Source organism: Mastigoproctus giganteus, chromosome 2 (genome assembly GCF_048544385.1).
Source record: "Mastigoproctus giganteus isolate SK-2022 chromosome 2, ASM4854438v1, whole genome shotgun sequence".
Classification (NCBI taxonomy): Eukaryota; Metazoa; Arthropoda; class Arachnida; order Uropygi; family Thelyphonidae; genus Mastigoproctus; species Mastigoproctus giganteus.
The window spans coordinates 74,922,771-74,950,336 of NC_143576.1; the positions used below are offsets into that span (position 1 = coordinate 74,922,771).

General features: G+C 37.9%; 1 protein-coding gene across 2 annotated transcripts in view; it reads right to left on the reverse strand.

The window, feature by feature from the left end:
- The window catches only part of vap (RAS p21 protein activator vap), a 723,705-nt gene that overhangs the window by 561,396 nt on the left and 134,743 nt on the right, over positions 1-27,566 (reverse strand). For both annotated transcript variants that reach the window (XR_016546661.1, XM_090368525.1), the window contains exon 7: positions 20,135-20,279. Coding sequence is in view for 1 of the 2 variants with exons in the window: in XM_090368525.1 (XP_090224651.1) it covers positions 20,135-20,279 (145 nt within the window). In the remaining variant the exon portion in view is untranslated. The remainder of the gene's footprint in view (positions 1-20,134; positions 20,280-27,566) is intronic.

Below are 27,566 nucleotides of genomic sequence, written 5' to 3' on the forward strand. Positions count from 1 at the left end.
ATAAGATGGAAGCTTGTTTCAAAGACCTTTATGACAAACACAACCGAATGCCATTGAGATGTCTAGAGCAACTGCTTGTGTTTCACCAACTTTTCCATTGAATTTGTCCATAAATAGGTAACATAAGCTAGAATATTACCAGTGGATTGACACTGACGGAATCCATACTGGCGGTCATTGATCAGACGGAAGGTTTCTAGGTGGTTTAAGGGTTGCTGGTTAATTGATTTCTCCAATACTTTAGAAAGAATAGAAGTAATTGCAATGGGACAATAATTGGATGGGAGGGATTTGTCACCCTTTTTAGGCCTGGCTGGATAGGAGCAAATTTCCAAGCAGAAGGGAAAACACCTTTGGAATAAGAAAGTGAAAAAAGGCGGCAAAGAACAGGAGTAAGTTCAGGAGCACAGGTTTTGAGAACAAGTGAAGAAATACCATCGGGACCTGGAGCTTTCTTAGCGTCAAGATTCGTCAAAATCCTTCTGACATCCTTTTGGCAGAAGACCACAGGAGGCATTGAATAGAGCGTGTTGGGGATGGTGAGAGGTGTTTTTTCAAGATCATTAATACATGAGTTGGAAGAAAAATGGGATGCTAGCAAGTCAGCTTTATCCTTGGCCGAAGTGACAACAGAACTATCTGGTTTTGACAGATGTGGGAGCAGAGATGGGCAAAAGTTGCGCCCAATAGCTTTGGCAAGAGACTAGAATGCTCCGCTACCATTAGGGCAAGAAGCAAGTTTTCTATTCTTAGCCTGTTCAAAATCTAGTTTGGACTGATTAATAACTGCTTTACAATTGTTGTGTGTTTTGGTGTAGGCAAAAAATGAAACTGAAGAATTGGAAACAAGTCAATTACGATATGCAATATTTTTCTCTTGAACAGCCTTAGCACATTTATTGGAAAACCAAGGTTTGGATAAAGGACGAGATTTTAAAGTGGATTGTGGGATAAAGGATTCCATTCTCACAAGAATAATTTCCCTGACAAGATCTGGGCAAACGTTGACATCAGAAGTTTTGAAACAGTAGTCCAACCAAGGAAAAGAAGAAAAGAAATCCACAGGTCATCCTATTTTGCATTCTTGTAATGCTAAACAACACGAGGTTGGGAATAGCCATAAGATAAAGACCCCATTGGAGAAGAAACAATCACCAAGTTGTGATCTGAGGTGCCTAAAGGACCACTCACTTCAACCGTATACTTAGAAGGGTTGTTTGTGAGAAACAGATCAAGCATGTTGGCTGTATGGTTAGGATTGTCCGGTATTCTTGTAGGTAAATGAACAATCTGTGCAAGGTCATTAGTAATTGCAAAAGCCTTAGCATCTCGACCAGCTGAATCAGTTTCATTATAACACTGGTGGGCAAAACTTAACGACCAACACTATTTCTGAAGGTTACAACCACAAAATCTTTATTTATGGTACTCTTTACTTATGAGAGTAGATTCAATCTCAGCAGCAATTCTGGACATCAGCTACTCTGGTGAGAGGTTGGCAAACGGTATCACCCTTCAAACATCTATGAAATGGATCGATAGGGCAGTCGACGTGCACTCATTTGGGAGGCGATATCTTGGATGGACGTACAGAACTCCAGATACTGGAAGGCAGTACTGTAACCAGTGCACGCTACTGTACTGAGGTAATGCTTCCCCATGTGCACCTGTTCCGAGGTGTCATTGCCTCCAAATTCGTGTTTATGGATGATAACGCCCCACCCGATCGCACTGCAGCTGTTAATATGCTTTTGGAAAATGAGGACACTGTTCGTATGGATTGGCCTACCCATTCTGCCGATCTAAATCCCATCGAACACATATGGGATGCTCTGGTGAGGCACCTAGAGGAACATCCACCACCCACCAGAAAATGTTCACCAGCTGAAGATGCCGCTGACAGAGGAATGGATGTTACCGCAAGAACTTATCAACAACATTGTTCTAAGTATGGACAGGTGGTGCAAAGCCTGAACGACATTAGGGGGTGGCCATATCTCCTAATGAGGACAACCTCTTCACTTTGTTCCATCTGTGGCAATTATGCATCTGTATCATGGCAGCCAGTGTTATTTGCCATTTAAATAAAGTCCCTCTCGTTTTGTTTCTGTTGTTCTGTCAGTGTTGTTTCCTCCATCATTTCTGTACCTCACGAGGTTCCTTTGGTATGCTTTTTCCATATCCAGGCCACTCCTATGAGAAGCTACAAATGAAAACCTGACACATCCTTAAGTTTCCCACACCAGTGTACGAAGGCTATGTCCTCAGAAAACCAGTTTGGTTTCAAAAGTTATGGAACAGAGGATGCCATATATAGATTGATTTAGGCAGTGGAGGGCTTTGGGGATTGGTATGTGCTAGGAATTTTTATAGATTTCAAGGGTGCCTTCGACAGGTTGTGGTAGGACAGCATCCTTGCTGGTATAAGAGCAACAGAGTGTTCTGTTATGTTATATAAAGTATTTAGAGACTACCTCACGAGGTTGCTTCAGTATGCTTTTCCCATATACAGGCCACTCCTATGAGAAGCTACAGGTGAAAACCTGCAGCTTCTCATAGGTGTTCAGCACAAATATTGTAGAACCTAACCAGTAATGCAAGAGAATACTAGGTTTTAATCACTTGTTGAGTCTATATCTTTTCTATTTAGATAAGGATATAACTAACTTAACAATGTGATTGTTACGGCATAGCGTAAATTGATAGCTTATATCTCATAACTGATAGCATAAAGTATAACGTAAAAACCAGATAGCATAATACGTGTCACGGCATTAGCTTAGTATAGTATTGCAAATTAAAACTTTATCAACCTTGCTACTTTTCATTGTTAATCAATTAAATGGTATTCAAATGGAAATAATGCACCAAACTAGATCAGCAAGGCAACAAGCACAAAGTAGCTGGAGTGCTGGAGCTCAGGGAATAATTGAAGGGGGTGATTCTTGAACACATCACAGCCTAAAAACAATGTGCAACTTGTGGAATGTTTACGGACCTTTCTGCAACAGAACATGATCTAGCCATGGAGGTTGCTTGTTTGTTGTTGTTTGTCATTTGGTTTTTAGGAGCATTAGCAACTAAGGCCATATTGCTCCGGGGATATGCGGTGGTCATTCCCTGACCTTTCTGCATCCTCCGTATTTGGTGGTGACCGGCTAGCCATAGAGGATGTCTTTGTGTGTGCTAGGTGTAGAGAGTGTCAAGAAATTAGGTGCCAACGTAGCGTTCTGATAGCTGTTTATGAGAGTTTGAAGAGTAGGGTAGATGTTCTCGAACAATTTAAATGGAGAACCCTCCAAGCTCTCAGCTATTGAAGCTCCAACTGAATGGAATCGAACTCTTGTGCATTAGGCAACACAGCAGCAAACTTCAGGGCAGAATGCACTGGTCCCACAGGAGATAGTTATTGTTGGTAACTATTATCAGGGAGACGGAAAATATATTATGCAAAAAGGATAGATGGAATAGGACCAGCGTATGTCTGCCTGGGCAAAAGTTAATGACGTTGTAGAGCAGATATCATCTTTTAAGGGCACATCATCATGATCTCCAACCATTTTCAATCCACTGCAGGATGAAGGCCTCTCAAGCAACTTTCCAGTTCCTTCTGTTTTGTGCTATGGCCATCCATTCATTACCCACAAACTCATGAATTTCATCTGTCCATCTCCGTCGTTGTCTTCCACTTGTCCCAGTAAAGTATATGACTCCACCTTTTCAATTATCAATAGTGATTCTCATTTCATTATCTCATTTGATTTCATTATCAGTAGTGATTCTTCATGCATTAAGAATCTGCAGATAAAGGAACCACTAGGTGGCAGTGATCACAGTGTTCTGAAATGGGAGTTACTCAAAGAGGTAACTACCATCAGGGGTTAAGGGAAGGATTTTACTGTTTTTGTAAAGGCAACTACAATGGTCTGAGACAGTATTTAAATTCTATACAGTGGGACCAACTGATGATGTTACCAAAAGCAAATTCAAAATGGGAAATATTCAAAGAACTTATCTTGGAAGCTACTAGGCTTTACATACAAACTAAGAAATATTGTTCAAGGTTTAGGCCTAAATCGATGTCAGATGAACTAATGAGACATATGGCAGAGAAGAAAAATGCATGGGATACATATAAATTAACATGTGACAAAGAAGCCGTTGACAGATATAAGTTGATCTGTAACCAAGTTACAAAGGAGGTTAGGCAGGTGAAGGCAGATTACGAGAACTGTTTGTCAAATGATGCAAAGAAAAACAGCAAAGAGTTCTTTACTTATGTAAACTCTAGAAAGAAGGGGATGAATCAGATTGGTCCACTTGATATCGATGGTTCAACTGTTGATGATCCTGCTCAGGTAGCTAACAAACTAAATGAATATTTTGCATCGACATTCACACATGAGGAGTTAGTTAGCGAGGGGAATGCCAGAGGTGTATTCAACTCTGGCAGTAAGCTAGATAATCTTGATATAACTAAGAGTAAAGTGGAGGAGAAATTGTTCAATATAAACACAAGAAAGGCACCTGGGGTGGATGGGATCTATCCAGTTATATTAAAGGAGGCAGCAAAGGAAGTAAGCAAACCTTTAGCCATAATTATGAGAGCTTCCTTGGATTCAGGGGAGGTACCCATAGACTGAATAAGTGCAAATGTATCCCCAATTCACAAAGGAGGATCAAAGGCTGACACAAGTAATTATAGACCTGTGAGTTTAACTTCTGTTCCAGGAAAATTAATGGAGGCACTGGTTAAAGAAGCACTGCAGGATCACCTAGACAAGACTTCAGCTATAGCTCGGACACAGCATGTTTTATTAAGGGAAAGTCTTGCCTGACCAATTTGATTGGATACTATGATGCAGTCACAAAAGAACTGGATGCAGGGAATAACTTTGGTATTATATACTTGGATCTTAGAAAGGCTTTTGATACTATTGCACAATTTGGATCAGTGTGGCATTGGAGGCAAATTGCTGCTATGGATAAAGGGGTGGTTGGGGGGGAGAAGACAGAGAGTGGTAAACAATGGACACTGCTCATCGGGACTAATGTTATTAGTGGAGTCCCTCAGGGTTCGGTGTTGGGTCCATTATTGTTTTCTGCATTTATAAATAATACTGATGATGGTATATCAAGCTTAATGTCCAAGTTTACAGATGATACAAAGGTTGGCAGGGTTGTTAAGGATGCTACTGACGCTATGCTGCTGCAACAGGATCTGGAAAGGTTGAGCAGATGGGCTGAGAGGTGGCAAATGAAGTTTAACATTGACAAATGTAAAGTATTACATATGGGAAACAGCAACCCCAGGGCAACGTATCAACCCTGTGGTACTACACTGACAGTGGTAGAGAATTAATAGGACCTGGGGGTAATTGTGCTGGCAGATATGAAGTTCTCTGAGCAGTGCAGACAAGCTGCAAGAGCAGCTCATGGTGTCTTGTCAATGATATACAGGAATTTTTCTAGCACGGTTAAGGAGGTGATTATTCCCTTGTATAAGGCAATGGTCAGACCACACCTTGAATACTCTATATAGGTCTGGAGGCCTCATTTCAAGAAGGATGTAGGGCTGCTGGAACGAGTACAGAGAAGGGCAACAAGATAAGTGAATGGAACAAAGGATTGCTCTTATGAAGAAAGGCTTAAGGTTTGCAAATTATAGTGTCTGGAGACTAGGCATCTGCGAGGTGATCTGATAGAGATGTATAAAGCCTTGAATGGTTTTGAGCATGCTCAATGCTGATGGGATTCTTCCTCTTGCTCAGAATAATCACCTGAAGGGGCATAAATTTAGATTGAGGAAAGGCAGATGTGTGGAAATTTGCCTTTAGCCAGTGGGTAGTTGGTTGGTGGAACAGACTTCCATCCCTTGTTGTGGAAGTTGATAGCCTAAATAAATTTAAGGCTCAACTGGACAGGTATTTCGAATGAACGGAGGGGTGAAGTGGAAGCGTTTTTTTTTTTTTTTCCTCTCTTTTTTTGGCTGATGCTACATAAGCTTGCTTTCTTGCATTACATGCCTCTACTAATCAAAAGCCAATTACTGCTCCTTCAATCATTATATCCCTTTCTGTGGCATACTTGTTCATTATTACTTATTTTAGCCATATTCATCTTTATTCCAAAATCCTTACTGACTCTGCATAACTGATTAAGATTTTCCACTAATTCTTTGGGATCGTGGCTTATTACCACAATGTCATCTGCAAATCGTAAATGGTTTAGGTACTCTCCATTCACATTTACTCCTTTCTGCAACCAGTCTAATCTTCTGAAAGCTTCCTCAAGGGCAGCAGTAAACGACTTCGGAGATATTGTGTCTCCAGGTCAAACTCCTTTCTCAATTTTAAATTTACTACTGTCTTTGTCTAGTCTAATAAAGGAGGTAGCATTCTCATATATTTTCTTCAAAATTATAATATATGGGGTATCTATGCCTTGTCTTTCCAGTGCCCGAAACATTGCCTTATGCTGGTTTTTTTTTTTTTTTTTTTATGAAAACCCCAAACATGAAAGGTATCAAAACCTATAGTACTTAGTACCGTGCATGGGTTGAAGGAGAAGTATGGGGGGAGGGGAGTGGTATGCCGGAAACTTTGCTCTAGAGACTAAACATGGGTTTCACCACTTCAAGCCTCCAAATAAGCAGAGTGGTGGTATTTCACCGGTTGATGAAAGTCATCTACCACCTGCCTTTTCATAATCCACAAATGCCAGATATAATGGTATTTTATATTCATTTGTTTTCTCCATTAGCTGTGACATTACGTGAAGGTGATCCATAGTTGAGAATCCTGTCCTAAAGCTAGCTTTCTCTTTCGGTTCATTCTCATCAAGTAGTTTTTATAATCTGTTAGTAATGATCCTTGTGAACAACTTGTAGATGTGGGATAACAAGCTAATTGGTCTATAATTTCCAATTTCTGATTTATCTCCTTTCTTATGCAGCAAAACTATGATTGCATTATTCCACTGCTTAGGCGTCACCTTTTCTAATGCACTTTGTGAAGAGCCTTGCCAGTTTTTGTGTTATGTCTCTTCCTCCCAATTTTAACAACTCTACAGTAACTTCATCTTCCCCCAGGGCTTTATGATTCTTCATTTTCTTCAACATGTGTTCTATCTCATCAGGAAGGATATCAGGTATGTTGTATGTGTTACTAATTTGCGATCCATCTTCCCCACGTTGGCTTCATTCCCTCGCTCCTTGTATTACTCTTTATAGTAGTCTTCTGCTATTTGAATTATGCCTTCTCTGATATTTATAAGTGCACCATAACTATTCTTCAGTTTCAGTATTATTTATCTCTCCGTAATACTGCTCATTGCTGCTGATTTAAATCCTTTGTTTTCCCTTAATGCTTTTTCTACTTTTCTTGTGTTATGTCCTCTCTGAGCCTCTTTCTAATGGCTTTGAATAACTCAGTATACTCAATTTTCTCCTTGTCAGTGTTTATCTTGCTCTTCATTTGTCATCTTCGGTTCATCACGACAAGTGTTTCTTGACTAATTTTTTCTTTCTTCTTTGGATTTCTTTTTCCCTATAGGTTTCTTGAGCTTTATCGCTTTCAGCAAGTTGTAATATTCCTCGTCGATACCTTGGTCCTGAGTAGTCCGCAGAAGCTCAAACTTGTTCTTAAGTTCCAGTTCATACTGCTTTTTCTCCTCTTCTGTTATCTCAAAGACTGATTACTCGAGTTAGTTTTTTCCTTTCTCTTCTTACATCTATATCAAGTGTTAATCTTACCATTCTGTGGTCACTTCCAACATTTACCTTATTCAGGACAATAACATCATTCACGATATATCTTCTGTTAGTGAGGATGAAGTTAATTTCATTAGTTGTTAATCCATTCCCAAATGGATTAACAACTAATGGACTCCCTGGGCTTTTCCATGTCCATTTTCTGTTCACTCCTTTCTTGAAAAACGTGTTCATTACTGATTCCTCGAGAATCTGCAAATTCCACGTCTTTTACCTCTTTCATTTCTTTCGCCAATTCCAAAATTTCCTATAGTTCCCTTTCTGCACTGTTTTGTCTCTTTCCAACCTTAGCATTGAAGTCCCCCATAATGATAGTGTAGTGAGTTTTCTGTTCATCTAGAAGACTCTCAATTTCAGTGAACATCTCTTCATCATCATGGCTCGATGTTGGTGCCTAAATCATTATAACCTTTAGCTTATACCTCTTAGAAATCCTGAGTAGTAGTGGTGACACTCTTGGTGATGTACTTTTGAATTCCAAAATGTTGTTTTTTATATCTTTATGGACCAGAAAGCCAACTTCACTCCTTTTACTGTTTCCATAGGCGCCTCTGTAGCCAGGTGGGCAGGAGCAGCAATGCGTAGCACATGCTTCTTGATTAGACTGGGGTTCGAACCTGTGACCACCGTATATCCCTGGAGCAATATGGCCTTAGTTGCTAATGCTCCTAAAAACCAAATAGCAAAACAAAAAAAACTGTTTCTATTGGTGAACAGCAGATTTCCACATGATAAACTTATAAGTGATTCATTTCTTCTTCTTCTTGTTTCAGCCATACCAATGATATTGCAATTCACATTTTCTAATTCCTCTTCCAGCTCTAATATCCTGTCTTCACCGACGAGTGATCTTACATTGTAATAGGCCAAGTTCAGTTTTCGTGCATGGCAGCCTGATTGTACCCAGAGATTCTTAGCACCCTCTACTTCCACTCTGATCCTCTCGCTGCCATAAGAAGGGGGGGGGGTGAAAGCCGCTAGGGAATGAGGGTCATCTGCTTCGTCTTACTGTCATGTGCTGCAGAGTTTGGTCTTTTCCTCTTCATGCTGACCAGGCATCTTGAAGAGACCAACTCTACACATTCGTTGCCACCTAAGTGACGTAACAGGGCTTACCATCGAGAAGGTGTGCATGAGTGGATTTTAGGGAGGCAGGCCAACCGGACTTCTCCTAAATCTTCTGAAATATAAGGATACTGGATCCATCAATGTTTTAGACTGAGTGTCTGATAATACACAGAATGCCTGTTCCCCTCTAAGCTCCCAATATCACTCTTTGTGCCCTTAAAGGGCACACAGGGTGATATTCTTGTACATGTTGGCACAAATGACATTAAGAGTAGAAGATCTGCAGACTTACTTAACAAGTATGGGTTAATGTTGAAAAAAAGTCACAAGTTCGGGTTAAATTTGAAAGTGACTGCAATACTGCCCAGACACGATAGGAGGGAATATATGATGAGAGCTTTGTCAATCAATTTGGCTCTAGTGGGTTGTGCAAGGCCCATGGGGTAAAATTTTTCTCAGCATGGTCTGTGCTTGTTAACAGGAGAGACTGCTTGTACAGGGATGGGATACACTTAAATAGAAAGGGTGCAAGAATATTTGCTGATGCTATTGAGGCAGTGTTAGGTGGGTCAGAAACCTGCTAGCTTGGGGGGTAGATTCTTAAGTTTCAGGGAAGATTAACAGTGGCCGCAGGCAGAGGTGAAAGTGATTCTTGGACTGCTTCTACTGAAATGAGCAGCAGCCTGGAAAGCAAGGTGCTGGGGATAATTCAGGACTGCTGGGAGTTATTTCATGGAACAAGTAAATACATGGGCTGTGTTAAGATAACTAAGAGTAACAACAGGTGCATGTATACTTGAATGGACACCAATGGGCACTATTGGATGATTTTTTTTCTATAGCAGCATGTTCGAGAGACAACTAAAGGAAGTAATTACAATGATCACTGTGTGGCCTGATCGTTGTATAAGATAATGATCAGGCCACACAGTGAATGCTACATACAGGTTTGGAGGCCTCATTTTATAAAAAATTTTGAACTACTAGAATGAGTACAGAGAGAAGGGAAACGAGATTAGCGAGTGGAACAAAGGTTTGCTGTTACAAAGATAGGCTTAAGTTCTGCAAATTGCAACATCTGGAGACTAGGCACCTGCGAGGTGATCTGATTGAGGTACATAAGGTTTTGAATGGTTTGAGCAAACTGAATGCTGATGGGATTCTTCCTCTGTACCTGATTCTGCACCTGAGGGAACATAAATTGAAATTGAGGAAAGACAATTGTAGAATAGATGGGCAGAAATCTGCCTTTAGCCAGCGGGTGGTTGATAGATGGACCAAATTTCCATCTGTTGTAGTGGAGGTCAACAACTTAAAGAAGTTCAAGGCAGAACTAGACTAACATTCACTTCAAATGTTTGTCTAATTCTGCCTTGACAAACATTTGGAGTGAATGGGTGGGTGAAATGGGAAGGTGTTTTTTTTTTTTTTATTTTGCTTGATGCTATATAAGCTTGCTTTCTTGCATTATATGCCTTTGCTAATGCTAATATTGCAATTGGCTTGCATCCAAATCACCAGGTTCATTTTCTGCTTACACCGAAGGAAGCAACAATTTTAATGCAGTTATCAATTAGCCGAAAGTAGAAAACCTGCTCTTGTGTAAATGATAGTCAAGCATTTTGGTCCCTTGTCAAAGCTATTAGATGCAACTTTTGCCCATCTCTATTCCGACCTGTGCCAAAACTGGATGGTTCAACTGCCACCACTGCTAAAGATAAGCCAATCTGCTAACTCGTATATTGATGATCTTGGTAAACTACCTCCTACCATTACCACTAACACTCCATTCAAAGCTTCCTGTCGTCTTCTGTCAAATGCATGTCAAAGAAGTTTTGAATAGTCTTGATGCCATGAAAGTGCCAGGTTCTGATGTTTATTTCTCCACTTGTTTTCAAAACCTGTGCTCCTGAGCTTACTCCTGTTCTGCACTACCTTTTTACACTTTCTTATTCCACCAGTGTTTTCAGTTCTGCTTGGAAATTTGCTCATATCCAGCCAGTTGCTAAAAAGGGTGACAAACTCCTCCCATCCAATTATTGTCCCAGTGAACTTATTTCAACTCTTTCTAAACTAATGGAGAAATCCATTAAATGCTAATTTCTAAACTGCCTAGAAACTTTCCATCTAATCAAGGATCACAAGTATGGATTCTATCGGTTGTTGATCAACTCGCTTACATTACCGATTGGTGGACAAATTTAATGGAAAAGTCTAGTGAAACACAAGCAGTTGCTCTTGACATTTCAAATGCTTTTGATTGTGTTTGGCATAAAGGTCTTCTAAATAAACTTCCATCTTATATTTTGCCGACTGTGTTTTGTAATTGGGTATCCAGTTTTCTCTCTGACCACTCACTGCAGGTGATGGTATATGGCTGTCCATATGGAAATCCTATCCATAATTTTGCTAACAATTGCACTTCACCTTCCACTTTGCAGTTTGAAGAATCTTTCGCTGAAAAAACAGCTTCAACTTCTTGAATATCCACTACCAATTCCTTAAATGCTGACCTCCATGTAATTCTCCAGTGAGGCAAAGATAACTTAGTTGATATCAATCCCTCTAAAACTCAGTCCTGTCTTATATCTCACAAAAAAGGATTCTTCTACTCCTATGTTTATTATTGATGACACTGAGATTTCTAGACAAGATCATATATTACATATCTATTAACGATTATCCTGACTCTTTATCCTGAGTAACGATTATCCTGAGTGACTCTGCTCACTCTGTACAATTTACAAATCTGCCCTACCAGGGAATATTGTTCTCACATCTGGGGCAGTGCCCCCAAAACTTCTCTCAGGCTTATAGATGCCATTAAAAAGAGGACAGTTAGATTAATTAATGATCTATCTCTAAAAAAGTATCTCCATTTTGTCACACAGACATTCTGTTTTTGCTGCATGCCTTCTAGAGATATTTCCATGGGCACTGTTCTTCTGAATTTGCTTATATAAGTACTGCTCTCTCTTCCACACCAGTCCCAATACATGCCCGAGCCAGTCATCTCCCTTTTACTTCCAACTTCAAACTCACAGAATCAACTTTTCTTCTTCCTCATTTATTCTTTCAACTTCTGTTTTCTGGAACAACCTCCCTTCATATGTATTTCCCGAAAATTACAATCTACAAAAATTAAAGTCTGATGTCAACAAGTATTATCTTCTTTCATGTCGTAATCCTTTGACCCATGCATGGTACTAAGTACTACAGCTTCTAATAAATACCTATAGTTCTTGGTGTTTTATTTAAAAACACATATATACATATAAATTAGATCAATAGATTTTTTTTTTTTGCTAATGCTGTATAAATCTTGCTTCCTTGCAACAATTGCCTCTATTAATAGCAATAATTGACATTGCCAAAGTTCTAACATTTGACGGCAAAGTTTATTTCATTTTAAATTATTAAAAAGTCGTGAAAAATCAATTTGAAAAACTTTTCTACTTATGTCTAATCATAAAAAAATAATTCTCGAGCAGCATTCTTTTTCTGATTCAAAATTTACCTTTTGCAACTTTATTTGTACACCATAAAACCAATCTAACAGTGGATCATTGCAAGCAAGGTCATCATAAAGTGGGGTTGCCTGCACAAATATTACTGATGTTAAAATACTGAAGGTCCTTCTAATTTCACTCTGATAATTAAGCAAAGCAGATATTGAGCTTATTCATTATAGCAGGAGAAAATTTATCATATGTATAATAGAGGACATGTCAGCTTTATTTTAAGACAAGAATTGTATTACAAAATATGGCTATGAAGTGTTAAAACTAAGTTTGTTAAAAATACCTGAACACTGAATAAATTTTATTTTGTAACCTAGAATGTCTAAAATTTTTTTTACAATACTTGGTATTTCAGTCATACATTTGCAAAGTGTGTGTTACTGTTATTGATGACAAGGAATTTTGTATCATAATTTTTGGGATGTTGCATCAGAATAACACAAAACTGGCAAAGGTAAAGAAATTGACTGTGGAAACTGCAGACTTCCCACTACAAGCTCAGTAAACAGAGAATGTGAATGCTTGGTTAACAATATTTCCCTCTATGTACCTGATAATAAAATGCAAAGAAGATAAAAAAAAAAAAAAAAAACATGGGCAATTGGTCATTAGTGTAATGTTAGTAACAATAGAACTCATGATATATGTTCAATGCAAAACTGGCCACTCCTACCTCATATAAACAAATGCAATGAACTCATGTACAATACACTTAGAGAAACAAATGAAAAAGAGACAAATGCACCCCTCATCAATAAAAAAATTTCAAACAAAATTTGTTTCTTCTTTTCTAACTGCAGTAATTTTATACTAATGAAAATACAAAAGCTGGAGATCAACAGCATAAATACAGTTCAAGATTTAGAAATAGCTTTCTGATGCTATCGAGGCAGTGTTAGGTGGATTAGAAACTGCTAGCTTGGGGGAAAGGGGTGATTCACAGACTAATAAATTAACAGTAGCCACAGGCAGAGGTGAAAGTGATTCCTGTACTGCTTCTATTGGAATGAGCAGCAGCCTAGGAAGCGAGGTACTGGGGATTTCAAGGGCTGCTGGGCATCATCATGGAACAAGTAAATACATGGATTGTGTTAGGGTAACTAAGAGTAAGAATAGGTGTATATATATATACTTGATGTACGCCAATGCTAGGAGTATAGTAAATAATTTTGATGAATTTGAAGTGCTGGTCAAGACATCAAAAGTGGATATTGTTGGTATATCAGAGACATGGTGCCACCCAGATATAAGGAGTACAGAATTGGAATTTGGGGAGTACTATGTGTACAGAAAGGATAGACAGGACAGGAAGGGAGGAGGGGTTATGCTGTTAGTTAACAAACACATAAAGTCTAAGTAAGTGCATTCAATTGACATTGGCAGGCAATGCAATGTTGAGTCTGTGTGGTATGGCATAAGCCCTGGGAAAGGGAAAATGAGAGTAGGTGTGGGTTACAGGCCTAATTACTCTGATGAGTATAATAAGAAACTGTACAGGGAAATAGAGTGGGCCAGAAAATCAGAGTCTTATAATGGGGGATTTTAATTTCCCAGATATTGACTGGAATTTGTGGGTTGGTCACTCGCACACTAGCAAGATGCTTGTGGATTTATTGGATGACTGTTTTCTTCAGCAACAAGTCCGAGAGGCAACCAGAGGGAGTAATACTCTTGATCTGATTATCAGCAGTGATTCTTCATGCATTAAGAATCTGCAGACAAAAGAAACCACTAGGTGGCAGTGATCACAGTGCAATGATGTGGGATTTACTTAAAGATGTAACTACCATCAGGGGCAAGGAGAAGGGTTTTGCTTTCGTAAAAGTGGTCTCAGAGTTTTTAAATTCTATACAGTGGGATCAACTGATGATATTACCAACGGTTCTAAATGGGAGGCCATCAGGGAATTAATCTTTGAGGGTAAGGGTACTAGGCTTTTCATACCAACTAAGAAACACTGTTCAAGGTTTAGCCTAAATGGATATCAGATAAATTAATGCAGCTCGTGGCAGAGAAGAAAAATGCATGGAATGCATATAAATTATCAGGTGACAGAGAAGCCTATGGCAGATATGGCACTACTTATGGCAGGTAGTGGTCTGTAACCAAGTCACAAAGGAGATTAGGCAAGCAAAGATTACGAGAAATCTTTGGCAAAGGATGCAAAGAAAATCACAAAGAATTCTTTACTTATGTAACTTTTGGAGGAAAGGGATGAATCAGATTGGTTCACTTAACATAGATGGTTTGACTATTGATGATCATGCTCAGGTAGCTGATAAACTGAATGAGGATTTTGCACATTCACGCATGAGTAGTTATTCAAGGAGGGGGAATGCCAGAAGTTTATTAAACTCTAACAGGGAGCTACAGGATTAAGTAATAACTGTGAGTAAAGTGGAGGAGAAATTCTTGAAGTTAAACATAAGGAAGGCACCTGGAGTGGATGGGATCTATCCAGTTATATTAAAGGAGGCAGCAATAAATAAGCAAACTCTTAACCATAATTATAAAAGCTCCCTTGGACTCTGGGGAGGTCTCCTTGGACTGCAGATGCGCAAATTTCCCCAATTAACAAGGGGGGGGGGGAATCAAAGGGTGACACAAATAATTACAGATCTGTTAGTTTGACTTCTGTTCCAGAGAAAATAATGGAATCACTGGTTAAGGAGGGGATGCAGGATCATCTAGACAAGACTGCAGTTATAGTTCAGACACAGCATGGGTTTGTTAAAGGGAAGTCTTGTCTGACAAATTTGACTGGATACTATGAAGTGGTGACAAAAGAAGTGGATGCAAAGAATAATTTTGATGTCATATACTTGAATTTTAGAAAAGCTTTTGATACCGTGGCACATGGAAGACTACTGTACAAATTGGAGCAGAATAGCATTAAGAGCAAGTTGTTACAATAGATAAAAGGATGGTTGAGTGGGAGAAGACAGAGAGTGGTAAACAATGGACACTGTTCTTTGTGGACTAATGTTATTAGAGGAGTCCCCCAGGGTTCGGTGTTGGGCCCATTGTTGTTTTTGGTATTTATCAATGATATCGATTAAGGTATATCAGGGTTAATGTCTAAGTTTGCAGATAATACGAAGGTTGGCAGAGTTGTTAATGACAGCAGTGATAGTATGCTACTGCAACAGGATCTGGAAAAGTTGAACAGTTCGGCTGAGAGTTGGCAACTGAAGTTTAACATTAAAAAATATCAAGTACTGCATATGGGTGGCAGTAACTCAAGAGAACCGTATCAACTGGGTGGTACTACACTAAGGGTAGTGGAGAATGAAAAGGATCTGGGGATAATTGTGCAGTGAGATATGAAGTTTTCTGAACAGTGCAAAAAGGCTGCAAGCGTAGCTCATGGCGTCTTGTCAATGATATATAGAAATTTTCCTAGCAGGGATAAGGGTGGAGATTGTCCCCTTGTATAAGGCAATGGTCATGTCACACCTTAAGTACTGTATACAGGTCTGAAGGGCTCATTTTTGGAAGGATGTAGAACTGCTGGAACAAGTACAGAGAAGGGTAACGAGATTGGTGAGTGCTAACACCAACCTTTCTTGATAACACCAAAAGGTTGGTGTTACCAAGAAAGGTTTAAGTTCTGCAAATTTCTGGAGACTAGGCACCTGCAAAGTGATCTAATTGAGGTGCGTAAGGCCTTGAATTGATTGAACAAGCTCAATGCTAATGGGATCCTTCCTCTTGTTAAGATTACTCACCTGAGGGGACATAAATTCAAATTGAGGAAAGACAATTGTAGAATAGATGTGCAGAAATCTGGCTTTAGCCAGCAAGTGGTTGATAGTTGGAACAAACTTTTATCTTTTGTATTGGAGGTCAGCAACTTAAATAAGTTCAAGGCAGAACTAGACAAACATTTGGAGTTTATGGACGGATGAAATGGGAAGAGTGTGTTTTTTTTTTTGGCTGATGCTATATAAGCTTGCTTTCTTGCATCATATGCCCTGCTAATGCTAAATTCTGAACAAATATTGTACATCATTTACTTCTGGTCAACTTATATATCAATAACAACCACAGCATTTCACCCTGGAATTGTGAAAATAACATGCATTAAATAATATAAAAAAGCTGAGAAAATATTTGAAAATTGCAATTATTAAAAAAAACGATTAAATTGGGAAGATCAGAAAAACTGTGAAAACAGATGAAACACTATACATGAAACATTATACTACTAGTAAGTAGTATAATGTTTTGTCCATTACCTATCAAAGGGGATCAGAGATTTTACAAAGATGATACTTGTGAACTGACTTTTAAAGATCATTGATTCAATTACAATATATAGCAAACACACTAAACCTGCAAATGGGACTGGCATACTGTCTACAAAGAATTTAGCATTAAAAAGTTTCAACAAAATAGGTACCAAAACATTTGGATGCAGACCAGAAAAAGAAGAGGGCGAATTTTGCAAAGGCAATCCTTACGAAATTTGCCCAGAATTCAAACAAGTTTGCCAGCCAACTGGAGACCATCGAAAAAAATTTGGATTCAATCACAATAAACAACAGTCCGTGGTGTGGCATTATTAAAGATAATCTCAGCACAAAATATTTTGAATACCACCATCTGCTACCAGGGGATGGCATTACTGTTTTGATACGAAGGGGTGATATTCAATGATTACTTTCAAAAAGTTAAATCCATTATGGGTGACTTCTTCCTTTCTACTGAAATTTCTGAGCAATTAACCTCTCCAGTTGAATTCTTCTTGTGTGACACTGATCACATTGTAACTAAGGCTACAATGAACTACTGTCATTGCATCCTATTTTCCAAACATCACCCCTTCAGACTACAACTGTTTTCTGCATTGAAAAAATATTTGTTCAGTGAATACAATATAAATAATCACATGATAATTATATTATGCATAGCTAAATATAATTATCATGTAATTATCATATGACAAGTGTAGTTCTAAGACACAATCTTAGAACTACACTTGTATAGAACTGTATGTTTTTAACATGCAGTTCTACAGAAGTGTAATGTGCAGTTCTAAGAATATTTTTGCAGTTCCAAACGTTTTTATTTAAATATGTACAATACAGCTTGAACAAAAGGTTGTGGGGGGGTCACTGACAAGCCACAGATTTGTGTTAACTTAAAATGCATCAGGAATTTCAAAAAAATGTTCCTAAGGATACAAAATATGAAGTACAAACCAAAAGCCAGATTGGCCATGAAGCACTAAACACATGTAATATAGCAATAGGCTGAACTAATTTACAGTGAATATGGCCAGTTCCATACCAAGAGGATATTGCTTTTGTTTATTTGATGTTTAAGCATTTTCGTTGAGTGTCCTACAATTTTTGCAGCCAGTAAGGTGGTGAACACAAAGAACAGAAAATTTTGTCATAAACTTGGGAAAACATCTTTGGAGACTTCCAGTAATGCTTAAACAAGTTCTTGGTAATGATGATGATGCTGTGGGTAGAACACAAACTTTTTTTAAGGTATATGCTTTTCCAAGCCAAACCTTACTTGATGGTTTTGAGCATTTGGGCTGTCCATAATACTCAAACTGATCAAAATGTTGAAAAAGTGCACTAAATCACCTATCAGGAGGGACAGCACACGATTAACAATATTTGTGATTTTTTAGGCCTATCGTATGGTACATGATGTATTTTTAAATGAAAATTTAAACATGATGCAGATTGCTGCAATATTTGTGCCCCAGTTGTTGGGTGACAAAGAAAACCAGAAATTGATTTCAGTATTCTGTGCAAGGACCTGAAACCACAGGCCAGATAGGACAGAAACTTCCTTTCCAATGTCATAGTGCTTGTTATTTGCATTTTAGGAGCATTAGCAACTAAGGCCATATTGCTCCATGATATGCGGTGGTCATTCCCTGACCTTCCCGCATCCTCCGTATTTGGTGGTGACGGGCTCGAACCCCGGTCTAATCAAGAAGCGTGTGCTACGCACTGCTGCTCCTTCCCACCTGGCTACGGAGGCGCCTACCCAATGTCATAGAAGGAATGACATAATACAATAACATAACAACATAATAACAGGAAATGAAAGCTAAATTTATGGTTATGACCCAGAAACAAAGTAGCAATCCTTTCAAGAAACACCATCATCTCCACATCTAAAAAATGGCAAAGCAGGACATCTTATTGAATGTCAAGAGCATGCTGATGCCGATTGTTTTCTTCAACAATTGTTGAGGGCTGTGAAGATTTAGAAGGGGTTTTTTTCCTAACACATCACAAAATTTCTCTGCAGCTGTAGAATCGGCACTGGAGATTTCGCCACATATAATGTTTCGGAAACCAGCTTGATGCTTGAACCTATTAAACCACCCACTGCCTACCACAAACTTGGCTTGGGGTTCGCCGTACTTATCCTTAATATCTCATAAATACTTCTTACTTTTGCCTGAATGGCCATTGGACTCAGGGCACTTATTTCTGAATCTGATTTTCCATTCATATTACTAATAGCTTTTCCATCTTTGATATAGCACCTGAATGCTGTTTTTGATCACTTTTAATCCTTTAACATGTTCTTTTATACGTGCACTGTCCCTTAAAACAGTATTCACCATTGAGGCAGCGAGACCTAATTCTGTGCAATAGAGACAACCATTGTCCTGCTTCATACTTCTTAATTAATCATCTTCATTTCTAAATCAATTTTGTTTCGTTTCCTAGCACTGCCAGCACTTGCACTTTCCCTTGGCCCCTTTCCCTTCACCATTGTAATACGTAAATAGGAATGAAGAGAAGTTTCTGAAAATTTGTTTTTTATATGATTCAAGAGTGAAGGGGAACTTATTTCACCATAATACCGTAACATAAAAACCCATAGATTCCAGTTATTGGTATTATTGCAAATGCAACAAGATTGAGTTTACTACCCTTTCATACTGTGCTAACAGAAAAGCTAACAGACTGTGCTAACAGAAAAGCCCAATAAACTAGAAAGTGCAAATTGTTTTTATTGTTTTATGGTAGTCACCAGACCTCCAGAAATGTGTTTTAGATCACAAAGTTCAAAACTGATTCTTATAATGTAACATATGATAACTATGAAAGTGTAGTGCAATTTCCATTATAAAAATTACCTTTTAGCGAGAAAAATAGCTTGGTTCTATAAGGAAAATTTCAACTTCCGAGGTCTTGGAAGGAATTACCAAAAAAAAAAAACAATGTGCTACTGGGTTCACATTACGATATTTTCACAATACACTGTACCTCCATTTATCGCTAAGGGGATGCAAAATACATTTCCGCGATTTTTTTTAAAGTTCGCACCAGCCAGCAAAAAACTTACGTAAAGTCAAATTTCGGTAAGTCGAGTATTACATAAGCTAGGGAGTGCCTGTATACACAAAAGTAAAATGCACAACAAAATAAAATCTCTATTTCTAAATTTTGTTCTGAGGATGGAATTTTTTTTTTTTTTTTTATTCTGAATGTCACAAAACATTAAATGAAATTAACCTGTACCATGCCACATTTCTTCATCTTATTAAATGATTTGGATATACATCTAAATAAATGATTATACATATGCCTAATGTGTAATAATAACAATAAAATGGCACAAGAAAATTTACCATACAAAATAAGCACAGGGTTTCCCTAATATAGAATACCTAATTAATTGGCCGATCTGCCAATTTTAATTCGGTATTCCATATATATGAAGGTAAATTTTTTTAAAATCAGAGATGAGCTATCTATATGTTCAAAAAAGAAAAGCTAAAATAAATTACCTGTCAAAGCATCGTCCACCCATAATGTAACGGTTACCTCGCTTTTCTATACGAAATCGTTGAATGGTATTGTTAATATGGAAGAAGAGGGAATAATTGCCTGGTGAATTATCACTTGGCCTTACTAAAAAGCTTCCAGGTCCCACTGTAGGAAATTTAAAAAACTAAGTAATTAGATGATAACCCTTAAAAGTAGTACTGAAGTTGAACTGATACTTTAATTCAATATAAACTAATCATTATACAGAAATAACAATAATAAAAATAAATAAAAAATTAGCATGTTATAATATTCTTCGTATTCTTCACATCCTATAAATAAATTATGAATCAACAGGGCTTACCTTTATTTTTTGATATAGGAAGCTTCTTTTCCAACTCTCCTTGTCCAACTCGCTAATAATTCATGGGGAAGGCGATATCAATTTTGCAAAACATTGTCATAAAGTTAGATTTTGGAGGTCTAAACGGGCTAATAATTAAGGATCGATTTTTCTTTTTGGTCCTGTGGCTGGAATTTTGAGTTAAATTTAGGGGTCTAATAATTGGGTAAGGGGCGGGGGTGGGGGGTAGGGGTTGGGGGTTATTCTCTACATTCCTTAAGTTGAACTAGAACTTTTCGGGGCATCATGTTCACAGGAAGAGAGTTACTCACAATTAATCCGAAACTTTTTTTCTTTCCTTATGTTGTAGTATTTGTTCTTCACGCATGCGTATAAGTGACCAATCATCGGACAATAGGAATGGCCTACAGATATTGATTGAAGTTTCATGTAGTTTCATCTCTAAGGTTTCTGCAATGAGTAGTTTGTAGTAGTTGTGTTGAATATTTATAATTTTTGTTTTAGTAAAGCCGACTGTATGTCGTTCATTTATTGCGTGGAACGAAAGTTCCGATGCATTTGAACGACCCGCCCGCACCGAAGCTTCGTGTTGTTTTGCTCGAAGCTGTGCCACTCCCATTTATACCACAGATCACATATTACGGAAGATATCTGGATGACATCCTAATCATCACAGACCATTCGACCATAAACAATATTCTACAGGTTTTTAATAACATCCATCAGAGACTAAAATTTGAATTAGAAACTGAAGCAGAATCCCACTCCATAAATTTCCTTAATTTTACCATACACAGATTAGACCAAAAACTAAATTTCAGCATATATAGAAAACCCCACTAATAAAGGGATGCTTCTACACTTCCACAGTTACCACCCCCAACAATACAAAAAATCGGTCATGCTGAACCAATTTCAAAATGCCTATAAATATTCTTCCACCCAGATTTCTCTAACCACTGAAATAAATGAACTAACTAGAAGATTCTCAAATAGGGGTTACCCTCTAACCTATATAAACAAAGTCAAAACATTAGCCCGTGATAAAATAAATAACAACAACCTCGCAACAAACATAGCAAAAAAATCCGACGACCAAAAAAATATATTTCATCACCATCCCATATATAGAGCATTGGTACAATAAACTTAACCAAATATGCAAGGGAACCGACGTGAAAATCATAGCAAAACCCATGAACAAACTATACACATTCTTCAGAAATCGGCCTTCAAACACCACATTCCAATCACAGCATGACCTCGTATACAGTATACCATGCAAAAATTGTGACCCTGTCTACGTAGGATCCACCATGGGAGTGGCACAGCTTCGAGCAAAACAACACGAAGCTTCGGTGTGGGCGGGTCGTTCAAATGCATCGGAACTTTCATTCCACGCAATAAATGAACGACATACATTCGGCTTTACTAAAACAAAAATTATAAATATTTAACACAACTACTACAAACTACTCATTGCAGAAACCTTAGAGATGAAACTACATGAAACTTCAATCAATATCCGTAGGCCATTCCTATTGTCCGACGATTGGTCACTTATACGCATGCGTGAAGAACAAATACTACAACATAAGGAAAGAAAAAAGTTTCAGATTAATTGTGAGTAACTCTCTTCCTGTGAACATGATGCCCCGAAAAGTTCTAGTCCAACTTAAGGAATGTAGAGAATAACCCCCAACCCCTACCCCCACCCCTTACCCAATTATTAGACCCCTAAATTTAACTCAAAATTCCAGCCACAGGACCAAAAAGAAAAATCGATCCTTAATTATTAGCCCGTTTAGACCTCCAAAATCTAACTTTATGACAATGTTTTGCAAAATTGATATCGCCTTCCCCATGAATTATTAGCGAGTTGGACATGGAGAGTTGGAAAAGAAGCTTCCTATATCAAAAAATAAAGGTAAGCCCTGTTGATTCATAATATAATAGAATATAGGAATTATCGATCACGTAATAGCTCTCTAGTATCAAATCTATAAATAAATTATAAAAGAGACTTAACTAAAACATATGTCAATTCAATTAGCATTAGCAGGGGCATAAGGGGCAAGAAGGAAGCTTATCCAGCATCAGCCAAAAAAAGAACCCTTCCCCATTTCACCCATCCATTCAATCCAAATGTTTGTCTAGTTTTGCCTTGAATTTATTTAAGCTGTCAACTTCTACAATGACAGATCGACGTTTTTGTTCCAGCAATCAACCGCCAACCAGCTAAAAGCAAACTTCTGTACATCTATTCCACAACCGTCTTTCCTCAATTTGAATTTATGTCCCCTTAGGAGAAGAGATTAATCTGGGAAAGGAAGAATCCCATCAGCATTGAGCATGCTCAAACCATTCAAGGTCTTATACACTTAAACCAAATCACCTCACAGGTACTTAGTCTCCGGACACTGTAATCTGTTAAACTTAAGCCTTTCTTCATAAGAGCAATCGTTTGTTCCATTCACTAATCTCATTGCCCTTCTCTGTACTTGTTCCAGTAGCTCTACATCGTTCCTAAAATGAGGCCTCCAAACATGTTTTGTCTCTTTCCAATCTTAGCACTGAAGTCCCCCGTAATGATAGTGTAGTGTGTTTTCTGCTTGTCTAGAAGACTTAATTTTGGTGTACATTTCTTCAACCTCTTCATCATCATGGCTTGATGTTGGTGCATAAACCATTATAACCTTTAGCTTGTACCTCTTAGAAATCCTGAGTAGTAATCTTGACACCCTTGGTGATGTACTTTTCAATTCCAAAATGTTGTTTTTTATATCTTTAGGGATCAGAAAGCCAACTTCACCTTCGCTGCTTCCACTAGTGTACAGCAAATTTCCACTTGATAAACTTATAAGTGATTCATTTCTTCTTCTTGTTTCAGCCAAACCGAGCCAAGCCTATCCCTTCATCGATGTTATTTAAGAAAATAAAAAGTGTTCCTAATACTACTCCTTGGGGAACCCCACCTTTTACATTATTCCAATCTAAGGAATAACCAGTGCTTTTTTTGGGATAGTTCGCAACGGTACGGCGTACCGCCACCTTTATTAACAGTGACATGTGACATTTAGATGTAATGTACTTCGAAATTTGTAATATTCCGTAAATTTGCTATTCAAATAAGCTTAAAATTATTTAACTAAATTTGCATTTTTCACTGTCTATTGTTAAGATATTTTCAATATAAAACTGTATAACCATTTTTATAATTCTAAATTACTCAGTCGGACTTCTGTTTAACGAAGTCCTTTTATAGCGAATTATTTTGAATTCCCCTTGGAAGGAAGTTACATTTAAAATACTTTCCACTGAGTGAGAAAATTTTCATATACCAAACGGATTAGGAGAGAATATACTCAGTAAGCACTGTTCACATTTCTGATCTTCAGGCAATTTAGGCAATTAGTGTGCTGTGCAAATTAAAAGGGCTAAAGAGATTACCATTCTACAACTCAGTGGTACCTGGTAAAACCTATCCGACCACCTGTCCCACTTTACGGAGAAACTGCACTGGTCAGCAGTGAGCAGATCAAGGGGTATTCCCAATGGGCTCTGGTCCACCTTCTACTGCAGTGGTGTCCAAACTTTTCCCATACAGAGGCCATATTCAAAAAAAGTTCGAAGTTAGATTTCTTTTGTGTGTTCCTTTTTTCCATATCTTGTTGCACGTAAAAGTAAAACTGAAAATATTCGAAAATTTTATTCAGAACAATACACAATTACATTTACTGAACAAAACATTTAATGAGAAAATTTTTTTGATAATTAAAAAAATTTAAAATGCTGTTTTAGTTCACTTTCCTGGCGTGCTGTAGGTTGGACACTGCTATGAATCAATTGTAAATACCATTCAAGAATTAGGAGGGAGTGATTTTCTTTTACCCCGATAAATAATTATCTGTTGTTTAGCGAAATCACCCTATCTCTGTTTACATGGTCATGGTACCTGAATATCCGAATGATACCGACATTTTGGACATTTTCAAAAAAAAAAAAAAAAAATTCAAATTTAAGAACTAGTGACAATACCGATGACGAGAGGACAACGAAAGTATTAAACCTTCTAAACGTGAAATAATGGCATTTGGTGAAAATGAAGTTAGAAAATTGTCAATTAGGTTACAGTTAAATGAAAGAGATACAATTTGTGGGTTTTGGGAATACCTAATTGAAAAAATAGTTTCGGAAGAATTGAAGCATTTAATGGACGCTCTGAGTAGGATACCGATTTCATCGAGTGAATGGGAACGAGGATTTTCACAAATAAATCTGATTGTCAGCCCAACAAGAGCTTCGTTGATGCCAAAAACAGTTTCTTCACTACTGTTTCTTAAAATTGTAGGCCCACCGCTCACCCGCTTTGATCCAGCAAAATATATCGATTCGTGGCTGCTGCAAAAACGTCAGCAAGACACACACAAAGAGGAAGAAAAGAAGTTGGCATAGGGTGTCGGATGAGAACTTAATAAAAATTTGGAAAATTCTACAAAAACTTTATTATGAAATTATTTTTACCTATGTTATTTATTTTTTCTTATTAGGGGCCGTAGTCTAACAAAGGACCCTTATAATGTCACTCGGTTGTCTGTCTGTCTGCCACAGCATTGTATCTCTGGAACCACTCAACCTACTGACTTGAAATTTTGCATGGATTTATATATCATATGGGCCAACGTAACGGCATATTGATCGTTGTTGAAAAAAATTTGTCTGAGAAATAGGGGGATAAAATGTGGGGGGAACAAAAATGTTGCCAACAACCTATAGCTTATTATACACCGTTGGAAAGAGCTCAACGAGTAGGTTTAAAATATAATTTTAAAATTAAAAATGGCAGCGCCAGACAGGAAAATATGAGTAATTTTTGTGTCCCCTCCACCTCTATTTCGGTCGCTAATGGAGCTAAAAATTTAAAAATCACATTAGCTAAGCGTTGTTTGATGTTTATCAAGGGAAAACTATTCCGATTTAAATCTATTATTTACTTTGTGCTAAAATTAAAAAAAACAAAATTTTATTGCACTTCAATAGCACACTTCTTTGTATTAAGCAACTCTCCTTTTGGTGACAAAAAGCTTGCTAAATAGTTAGTTAATAATTCTATAAAGGTCATTTATAAATTTTGCGATGAGAAGTATTTTTTAACAATTTTCAAAGCTGGAGTTGTCCTGGCAAGGAGATACTCAGAGAGCCAGTGTGAGGTGGCAGTGGTGGAGAGTCGCCTGTGCAGAGCCTTGCATGGCCCTCACCTGCCAGTAGCTTTCCCCCCCAAGACTTTAATCGCTTCCCCAGCAAGAAGTCAGAGTCGCTTCTCCCACCCTTGTCATTCACAAGAACTGCAAAGTCTCAAATAGACAACGTTTTCGTTAGTTCCTCAGTTTTAGGCCAAGTCAGGGTACTAGAAACTTTTCTCAGTTACTGTAAAGCTCTCTATTTGAGATACTACACTAACGACCATTCGTGACTACAGACCCTTCATCCCGAGTGCCCAGCACTCAGTAGTTGACCGATTTATTTACTTATTTTACTTATTTTTTTTATATACTTGAATAAATAATAAATTTATGCTTAATAACCTGTGTTAATATAAATTTGTTGTTCTTATTCCAAAAACATTAGTACAAAAGTAACAATATCAGAAAAAAAAAAACTTTTAGCGTACTTTTCATATCCTTTTAATTTTCAAATTTTCTTGATAGTAAAAAATGAGTACCAGCACCTATTTTTCTACAAAAAAAGCACTGGGAATAACCATCTATCACAACCCTCTCCCTCTTGCCCTGCAGCCATCTAAGTATTTTCCCTGTGATTCCAACCTGTTCTAGCTTATAAAGTAACTACTTGTGTGGGCACCTCCGTAGCCAGGTGGGAAGGAGCAGCAGTGCATAACACACGCTTCTTGATTAGACCAGGGTTCGAGCCCATCACCACCAAATACAGAGGATGCGGAAAGGTCAGGGAATGACCACCACATATCCCGGAGCAATATGGCCTTAGTTGCTAAGCTCCTAAAAACCAAATAACAAACAACTACTTGTGGAACTGGATCATATGCTTTGCTGAAATCTGAATAAACAATGTCGAAATTATTCCCTAAATCCAGCTCACAAGTGACCCTGTCAAAATAGCTCACCATATTTGTTAAACATGATTCCATTTACAAAATTATGCTGAGTATCCTTTAGAATTCCATTTCTATCTCAATGATCCTGAATTCCAATCTGGATCATTGCCTCCATGATTTTCCCTACTACTGAAGTTAGATTGACCGGTTGGTAATTTTCCGCTACACTCTTAGAACTGCCTTTATGTATTGGAGATACATTGGCACTTTTCCAATCCAACGGAATATCCTCACAGTCAAGCGATACTCTTATAATTAGCCTCAATGGTTCAATGCACTCACTTGCCGCCTCCCTTAAAATTATAGGGTATATGGAATCAACCCCAGGAGCTATGCTTGCCTGTAGGCTGGAAAGTTTTTTCATTAAAAAAAAAAATGTGAAATTTCAACATCATTAATTACATATTTTTCAACTTCACTTCCATAATTTCTCATTAACATAAAGGGCTTTTCTTCTCTATTTATCAATGCAAAATAATTGTTCAGTTTAGCATTAGCATTAGCATTAGTAGAGGCATTTGATGCAAGAAAGCAAGCTTATGCAGCATCAGCCAAAAAAAAAACCCACTTCCACTTCACCCCTCTGTTTGTTCAAAATACCTGTCCAGCTGAGCCTTAAACTTATTTAGGCTATCAACCTCCACCACAAGGGATGGAAGTCTGTTCCACCAACTAACCACCCGCGGGCTAAAGGCAAATTTCCGCACGTCTATCCTACATCTGTCTTTCCTCAATTTGAATTTATGCCCTCTCAGGTGATTTTTTGAGCTAGAGGAAGAATCCCATCAGCATTGAGCATGCTTAAACCATTCAAGGCTTTATATACCTCTATCAGATCACCTCGCTGGTGCCTAGTCTCCAGACACTGTAATTAGCAAAACTTAAGCCTTTCTTCGTAAGAGCACCCCATTGTTCCATTCACTAATCTTGTTGCCCTTCTCTGTACGCGTTCCAG